This window comes from Pyxicephalus adspersus, chromosome 5 (genome assembly GCF_032062135.1).
Source record: "Pyxicephalus adspersus chromosome 5, UCB_Pads_2.0, whole genome shotgun sequence".
Classification (NCBI taxonomy): Eukaryota; Metazoa; Chordata; class Amphibia; order Anura; family Pyxicephalidae; genus Pyxicephalus; species Pyxicephalus adspersus.
Window position 1 is genome coordinate 101,327,661 of NC_092862.1, and position 9,813 is coordinate 101,337,473.

The following is a 9,813-nucleotide window of genomic DNA, read 5'->3' on the forward strand; positions in this document are numbered from 1 at the left end:
AGAACACAATAGAACTACTGGACCCTAAGTCCCAAAATGTGTCCTAAAAGTGGAGGTGGTCAGCTAAATTCACATTTTAAATATGTAAATGTAAACTAGCTATCCAATCAGTTAATGTGCAACTTTTTTGATTCGGAAATCCTTGTCAGGAAAATGTTCTGGTATCTAACCAGAGAAAATATCTACCACTCTACAGGACAAACATGAAAAATTCCAGAGAATATGGGAACCTATTTACCACCTGATTTTGATTGGTCACTATTATTAACGATTTAAATCATAGATCTGGACCACGACATCTGAGAGAGAAACTGCGGGTTCGCGGTGTAGTTTGCAATACCACAGTTTTTGCCTTACTCCGGCCAGACTCCTTTCTCCACTTTTGTTCCCCACCCCCCTGTGTATTGTCTGAGTTCTTGTGTTTGTTAGAGTATAACGTCAGGTACCACCGGATAAACCCCAGATTATCTGCAGCAGGCTGATGGACTTACGCCATTATTTACCTTTTTCTTTTACCCATTTTATGTTAGGACAAAGCCTCTTCATCTATCAGAGACTCTATTCCAAGTCCATAAAGTATTTTGGCCACCTGAGGAACTTCCCCTCTTAATGTGGTCATCATTCCTGTTAGTTCTTGTATTGTTTCAGTATTTTGTACTATGTATTGCCTTTATTTTTGAGCATTGTATTTCTACGATCTATGTACTTTATTTCTACCATTCTTTGTTGCAATAAATTGAAAAACCAATCAATATAATATTGAAACAGAAATTATTGTCAGATCATATTACCAATATCTGATCCTGATCTCACTTTTCTCTATTGAAGTTAGCAAAATAGCTAAAATGCCTGTTCAAGCTCATCAATGGATAGTGAGGGAGAAACAAAACATACCGTGTTTCCCCGATTTTAAAACATCCCCATTAAGTAAGCCACCCCCGATTTTTGAAAAAAAAATTAAAATAAGACACTTACCCGTTAATAAGACATCTGATCCTGCGTGTGTGTCCTTTATGCTGGCTGCAGCGTGTGTGTTCTTGATGCTGGCTGCAGCGTGTGTGTCCTCCAGAGAGCCTCCTCCTCCTTCAGAGCCAAACTGAAAGTAAAAAGCCTGCACACGTGCCCCCGCGATTCTGAACAAGGAAGCAAGCTGCTGATCCCTGCCCTAACGGAGATCCCTGCACAGAATTACTGGTAAGTGATCAGAAGGGGATAATCAATGGCATAGAGTGATCAGAAGGGGATAATCAATGGCATAGAGTGATCAGAAGGGGATAATCAATGGCATAGAGTGATCAGAAGGGGATAATCAATGGCATAGAGTGATCAGAAGGGGATAATCAATGGCATAGAGTGATCAGAAGGGGATAATCAATGGCGTAGAATGATCAGAAGGGGAATTTGAACGGCACATGAGTGATTAGAAGGGGACAATCAATGGAACATGAGTGACTTTCAACAATAAATGTGTACTGTAGTCTTCTTCATGGAAAAATAAGACATCCCCTGAAAATAAGACCTAGGGCATATTTTGGCATTTCAAAAAATATAAGAGAGTGCCTTATAATCGGGGAAACAGGGTAGATACTAGCTCACTGTTTAATAAATTGTGATTGTGTTATAGCTTTATCCCTTCTTCTCCCATTTTGAATAATATTGTGCGAGGATCTATGGGAGGCTAACATAAAGGAATAAAGGCTACTAAAAAACTGCCAACATATGAATACCCCCAGATCATGCAACAAATCAAAGCGGTGTCCACTGCACCTAGAGACCTAAACAGTCCATCACAATGCTGGATAGCTAAAGGAGAATATTCACCATGAGGCCCACAACATACATATGGAATTGTAAAACCTGTTCATCCTATGGAGTGTCCTATACATAGTAGTAGTACAAACTAGCAATAGACACAGACCTTTTACTTACATACAGTCTATAGGCAACAACAAAAGCATAAAAACTATTATAATGAGGTCTTACCTTGCGGGGAGTCAGATCACAGAAAAGCACTCCAAGTTCATGGATATAATGTAGTCCGGAAATAATATCAACACCAAATTCTCTTATTGTTTCTTCAGGCAAGTGCTCGTCCTGTGCAATAACAGTCTCCAAGGAACCTCCTGTAATGCATTATTGTCCATTATACAAGAAAGCAATAGAGGCAAAAAAAACACTTGTACACTTTCATAATATTCTTTTACTTCTGCTTTAGGTGATGAGTGGTTTGTCTAGGTGATTATGTAGAAAGAGCATATTTAGATGGAGACACAGATTACCTGAATATTATCATTATGTCAGACAGGATGTATCTAGCTGCTGTTTTTTTCAGAGGATTTTTCTAAGTGGTACTTGGTGCATTAAAATGTATTTTCAGAATGGGGGATCGATTACATGCATTTATTGTTTCACTAACTTTTTCACCGTTCTTTACTTTCTCCACGTTCCCAAATGTGGACTCTTAACCGTAATTAAAGCCATTACCCTAAATGTAGGCATACCTGGCTTAATAACATAAGTTAAATATTTTAGGCATGTCATTTTAGTGATAATGGTGAATTCACTTAGTTTGACTTTTTGACAAGGCCATTGCAACGTGTCTCTATAGCCAAACTATAAAAGGCTATTACCTTAAAACCATTTTAGGTAACATTCAATAAACAGAGTGTGATAGATTTATAATGACATTCATTTTTAATGGAACCTTAATGTACCAGTATACTAATGGGCAATGCCTACAGCAGTTGTATGGTCTTCTTTGTCAATATTACACTCTTGGTTTCTGAGTTTGATGACCTGCTTTGACTGGTATTAAGGGATCTAATTCTTAAAAATAATTGAAAACACAGCAGGTGGTGCAAAAAACCACAAAGGAAGGAACACCCAATACTCCACAAAGGAATAAACACCCAATATCCAACCAGGATAATTTAGATTCGCTGGATCACTTTTCAATGATGAAAGTATATTTTCTCCAGCCTTGGAGAGCTTTAATAAATCAGGATCAGTCAGGAATTAATGCATAGGGATCTGAGAAACCAAGGCCTGTAAGAAACCAGGGACTAACTTGACTCCCACAGGCTTGAACTAAATTTAAAATATCATTATGGTGAACTGATCCTTTAAAAGTGTGGTTCTCATGGTAAAAATATGAATGCAAATAAAACCTGAGCCAAACATGTACACCAAAATGAAATGATCCAGATGCTACACATTTACTAAATTGGCATCAAACTGACAGCTGGACTGTTTAAAAAGTAAATCCAAATGAATAAAATTAAGTAAATGCGACACGCAAGCCAATACTGAAAAAACAACTGGTACATTAGCCCACTTTTACATTTCCAGGAATAATTGGACAACAAACACTTGAAAAAAAAAGATAAAACTTTCCTGGCAATTCTGCCATTTTCTAAGCAATTAATTTGATTACTTCCAACTGAATTCACACAAGATGATTCTGGGAGCTGCATCAAATCAGACAAAAGGGATACCAGGAGAACGAAGCTACTTTAACAAAGCAAAACAAGGCCTGCTGCAGAACTCAAGTACATGAAGAGAAACATAATTACAACGCAATGATCTTGTTTACGGTCTATTAATAGAGGTCAGTGAAAATGAATAATCTGTGGCTATTGAGCCATTGTAAAACAAGCCCCAAACAGAGAGTCATGGGTGGTTTACCCCAGGGTAATAAGATCTTACCTGTGCATAACTCAATGACAAGCCATAGATGGTTACTCGTCTCATACCATTCATAAAACGTTACTATATTTTTGTGCTTAATATGGTGAGTCAGGCGGACCTGGACATAAACATAATAAAGAATTTACATAGGATACCTTCTTCAAGGTAAGGTAATACATAATGCAGAACAAAACAAAAAATAAGGCAGTAATATTTAACCATAGCTTATTTGACAGTATCCACTGATAAATCCAATTGCCAGCTATTTGCATATGTATGTGTGCTAGCTGTGCCAGCCATACTGCATCCAGTTATAAAGAAAGGTTTCAAAATACTTCATCAATAGCTGTTTCTTTAATATGCACAGTGTTCTCCCAGCTGCTTTTAGCCGGGCGAAGCACCCGGCACCTCTCAGTAACCACCCGGCTTTTTTTGGGTGGTTACTGAAAAGTTGGGTCACAATACAGGGGCCACCACCCACCTACAATTTCTTTCAATCTGCCTCAAAAACATTTCTGGGTTGAACACATGCATATATTTAATATTTTGACAGCATGGACACAAAGTAATAATCAGAGCAGTGGCTGTGTATATAGATGCCTGGTAGGGCAAATCCACATTGCATGTTAAAAGCAGAGAGTTGAAAGAGTCAGAAGGCACTCAGCTTGTTTTTTCACTTTTTAGAACGCTTTGTTGCTCTGTGAACCCTTTATCAAGTTGCACTATATGTCAAATTTTTTTTGTAAAACAAATACAATTGTGACAATTTTTCGTTTTTAAAAACTTGACTATCTTTTAAAGAGATGATTTCATCGTAGTAATTTGACATGTATCTCCTTCCTAAATACGGAAACAATATATGTCTTTTAATAGGAACTCACAGCTTTAAGTAGCCAGTAATGTACATGCAATGTAATTATAAATGGAAGACAGTCATATAAATATATATATATATATATATATATATATATATATATTACACATTATCTATTTACCATTATGGAGAGAGCTGAATATATATATATCATTACAACACCCCAACAACATACAGCTGTGTTCATAATAATAGCAGTGTGTTTAGAAAACTGAATAAAGCTCAAAATCCTTATATTAGCTGTTATTTCCCTACATGCAATTGCATTGGGAGCACTGTGCGTTCTACTCCAAATCAAAACATGAAGAAAAATGTTTTGTTATTCCTTTGCAGACAGTGAAGAAAAAGGAATAATAAGGTGTTAAAAAATACAAGTGTCTGCATTCGTCTTTACAAACTCAAACATTCAAAGATTTCACTTTCTTTTGAACCACTGAACTAATATTTAGTTGTATAACCACTGTTTGTGAGAAGTGATGCACATTTGCATTACATGGAGTGAACCAACTTCTGGCACCTGTGATCAGATTTTCCAGCCCAGGATGATTGGACTACATTCCACAATTCTTCTGCATTTCTGGGTTTTCTTCATAGACAGCATTTTTTATGTCACCTCACAACTTTTCTATTGAATTAAGGTCCAAGGATTGGGATGGCCACATCAATCGTGTTGGTCTGGAACCAAGACGTTGCTTGTTTACTGGAGTGTTTGGGGTCTTTGTCTTATTGAAATACCAATATCAAGGGCATTTCTTCTTAGGCATAAGCCAGCATGACAAAACACTGCTGTTATTCTGAACACAACTGAAGGTATCATTGAAAATAAAAGGTAACGCTCAAAATGAGCTATAGGGACTTTTACTTTGGCAGGTACAACACATGCTATTGTTTAAAACAACGTTATTTTATTGATTCATTATTAAAAATGTTGCTAACAGAACATTAAACAACCTACTAATCAACAAAATTAGGTAATATAAACAGATTGTTCCCAAGCAAAAATTGGACCACATTATCTTAACGTTCAACTTGTTTATCTCAAAATCACATTTGTGGCAGTTATTATATTAGATCCTTCAGTAATGGTTACATTTACTGTGTGTTTTGCATTACCGGCAGGAATTATTTTATCTATTCATCAAACAAGCGTTCATGGCCACAGCATCTGAAACAAGTGGGTGTTTTTAAAGTGTTTCTAAGAAGAGCTGGCAAGTATGTGACTGCATAAAGACACAACCGGTGGTAGTTGTACATGGGTTAAGGTTACAGACACTTTTTTAACTACAGACCCGGGATATTCTGTTCCGCATGTGACACTGTTGGATACGCAATGTCTTCCCTGAGCACCTGATGAGGATGCTGGAATGGAATGCTGACCACTATGTAATAAAGGACATTATTATTTTATAAATGATAATTATTATTTGATAATAAAATAACTTGGGGGCTTAAATATTAGGATATTTTTTATTTGATATGGACTGCCATAAAATAGTATTATTTCTCCTGCTCAAGCTACAGGAGTGGTAATATTCTTTCCCCATTGTCTGTGGGGTAAAATAAATAAATGACCTGACAAACAGAACTGTAACTTTCTCATTAAGCTTGAGACAGTTGGAAAAAGACAAATTGGGTTATCTGTGGAAATGCCCATAAGATATATGAAATCAGTAATGGAATTACTCAACAGGAAACATCTATTCTATACAAAAATATCTGTGTGTGAACTGATTATTTAGAATATCCATTTACATTAAATGATTAATAAAAACAAATAAAGCATGGCTGATAAGTGCACCCCAGAGATAAAATGAAATATCAATACTATATTATGTTGTTTCCTGTTCTAGGCTGATTCAGTGCCAGCAGCCATACAAACAGAGGAGATAGACATGGAATGAATGGGCTCTAACGGAAATCCTCAAAGGACTGAAAGAAAATGAAAAGGGTTAACAGGTTATAATGTCTCATTGCTTTATTAATCTGTATATATTCAAGCAGGCAATGTGTATTGTAAATGCCAGGTGTCTTTTAACAAACCCTATACACATCCATGACAATATCTTAGTTGAGGTTACATTTAAACTAACAGAGAACATTCAATAATTGGCAAAATACTTGCAGTTGTACAAGCTGGATCTTGTTTTGCCAACATCAATATCTAGAGTTAAATTTTCCTGTAACATATGAAATCTTCACTTCTGGAGTTCAGGTGCACTTTTACACATTTGTGAGATTACAGCCATGCGATAGAGCAAAGAACTACAGAAAGTTGTTAAACATGGGACACACACTTACCCAGTTTGTAATTTCAGCTCTTTTACTTTTATCTGAGCATATTATAGAAACAAAATTGATGGTGCCTTTTCTTCTACCTTTGTACACTACAGACTTGCTTCCCTTTCCAACTTCTTCATATAAGATGTAGTTCTCCATACTTTCAAACTTGCAAGAAGAAAAAAATATATCACCTAAAAAATGTTACAACTAGAAATTAGTCCTGAATAAAAAAGATGTATTGCATAAAGTAGATGCTTAGCATGTAATGCATAGTTATGAGGCATTGTGTGGTATAAAAGGATGCAAATCCCAGCATGTAATAGTGGACTGTAAGTAATCAAGAGGTAGGGGATGTCATGTACAGCACAGAGGTATGAGCCACTATGTGTAATAGAAGGGTGTGAAACAATGTATGAAACAGGAGGGTATGAAACACTGAACATGACAAATGGGTTTGATGTTATATTATATATTATATATTTTATAATATATATATTATATAATATATATTATAGAGGCATGAGGCTCTCTGCTCATCACACAAACAATGATGACCTGTGTATAATGCAGAGGGGATGAGGATCTGCAAGTAATGGAAAAGCCTTCTATGCTAAACAGAGAACTGAGAAACAGTAACAAATGAGAGGCATGAAGCACTGCATGTAAAGCAAGTCAATGAGGATCGGTCTATAACAGAGACTTATGAATTAGCCTACAGCTAGCAGAGATATAGAGACTCAGAAGATGAGATAGAAGTTTAGCCAACCAATCATCAAAGTGTCACCTGGCCAATCACAGTCTCCAACACAAGGTGGTGCAGAGAGAAATCACTCTTGAGGTAGCACTAGGTACTGCACTCTGCCCAACCCACCCTGAGAAAGCCAATGTAAACACATGCAACATGTTGGTCTGGTAGACACTGCTGGACACGCTTCTGAACACTTATGATCTGATGCTGACACTTTTCATTAGAAGTGACTAAGAACTGCGAACTTGTATGATCACTACACACTACACACACTACTACTAATGTTTGTGATCTACACACACAGAAAATGTGTTCGATCTACAACACAGAGTGATCATGTGATCACTACACACACTGCACATGTATGATCATTACACAGTGCACATGTGCAATCTACACAAACACAGTGCACATGTGTGCTCATTACACACAGCGCACATGTGTGATCACTACACACAGTGCTCGTCTGTGATCACTACACACAGTGCACATGTATGATCACTACACACAGCTCATGTGTATGATCACTACACGCAACTCATGTGTATGATCACCACACGCAGCGCACGTGTATGATCATTACAAGCAGCGCACATGTGTGATCACTACACACCCGCACATGTATGATCACTACGCACAGCGCACGTGTGTGATCACTACGCGCAGCGCACGTGTGATCACTACACACCCGCACGTGTGTGATCACTACGCCCAGAACAAATGTGTGCGATTTACACACACAGCAAACTTGTACAGTTTACACATATTGAATGTGCACATGTATGTGAGTGCTGTAAACATAACAAAGTACCCTTCCTACAAATCTAGAAATAATTCTTAGCCAGCAGAGGTAAACAGAGGAGATGAAGGTGTACAAGTATTACAGGTGCTGCAGACAATGGCTGTGGCCACAATACCCATGTAACTAGAGGTCACCATACATACACAGTGAGGAATATCACACCTGATGTACCCGGGGGCCTGGCTGCACAATTCCCACCACAAGCTGCCTCCTCTTCCTCAAGGTAACGTCATACATCCCATAGAACTACAAATCCATGCTTCCAAAAGCAGACCAACTGCCGAGACAACAATTCTCTGTCAGAAGGGAGTTTTACCAATACCGAGGGAACAACTAGAACCATAATAAAAGTGCTTTGCACTAATTTAAACACCCGTACAATGTATACTATTTACTATTCGCTATTTTAACACTCAATGTCATAATATTCTTATGGAAACTAAAACTTATTTAATTTTCTATATTTACACCCCTATATATACAACGTGCAATAGATTGCTCCGTTACCTTAGCGACAGGGAGGCAAGGACTGGACGCTTCACAGAAAGTAGTGAAGATTGGACGGATCTGAAACTGTAGCCTTGGTAATCAGAAGCCTGCGCCTGTAGCAAAAAAGCTTCGATATCACGTGATTTGACTGAGAGTTTTCGCTGCACAATATGTCAGTACAGTAATAAAGTTTGGTTGATTTAAATAGGATGCTTTGTTTGAAGCCATTCATTATTATTATGTTTGCCTTCCTCATCCTATCTGCAGACTTACTGATATTTAGGGAAGAAAATCCCTTCACTGATATGTTATAGATGTGAAATAAAAATAAAATATCTGAAATTTATATACACATATTAATATTTTTATTGTTTTTCATGTCAGTCTCTGTCATTCCTTGTTTTATTGTTCAGTCAGCTGACCAGGGAGGTGACACCTCCGTTTTTCCTAACTTTAACAAAGACAGCGTTGTCACCTTTCTGAATTTGCTGTTTGTAAAGGGGCTGGGCATAATCATTCGGCAGATATGTGTATCTCACTGTTTGCCTGGGGTCCTCTGGAACCAACCTAGACATTATGTCAATCTATTCTAGACAGACGATTTCCTGCAGAAATCACAGAGGTTTCTTCAATAACTATGTACCTTTGAACATTATTTCATGATTTATTAAAAAAAATGCTGCATAAACAAAAGCATAACTGTTAGATCTATCAGAAATCCAGTGTGCTTCTACTTCACTTTATATTATACAGAATTCTGATGTGATTATATCATACAGTATTCAGAGTGATCAGCAATGTCCAGCTCTGTACTGAGAACTACAGAACATGTCCCACGTTCATTTTAAAGATGAGTAGGGGAATGGTTTTTGTATTGCAGGGGGAAAGAACTAGACAGTGTTGACTGGGAATTTTAGTACAGACGAGCATTGT

The 9,813-nt window shown here is 37.3% G+C and overlaps 1 protein-coding gene across 1 annotated transcript in view; it reads right to left on the bottom strand.

The window, feature by feature from the left end:
* The window catches only part of ULK4 (unc-51 like kinase 4), a 309,023-nt gene extending 300,363 nt beyond the window's left edge, over positions 1-8,660 (bottom strand). Inside the window, exons 1-4 of the mRNA XM_072412276.1 lie at positions 8,554-8,660; positions 6,860-7,032; positions 3,706-3,805; positions 1,984-2,123 (exon numbers count right to left, since the gene is read on the bottom strand). Coding sequence (XP_072268377.1) covers positions 1,984-2,123; positions 3,706-3,805; positions 6,860-6,997 — 378 coding nt within the window. The 5' untranslated portion in view covers positions 6,998-7,032; positions 8,554-8,660. The remainder of the gene's footprint in view (positions 1-1,983; positions 2,124-3,705; positions 3,806-6,859; positions 7,033-8,553) is intronic.
* Positions 8,661-9,813: the final 1,153 nt, after the last annotated feature.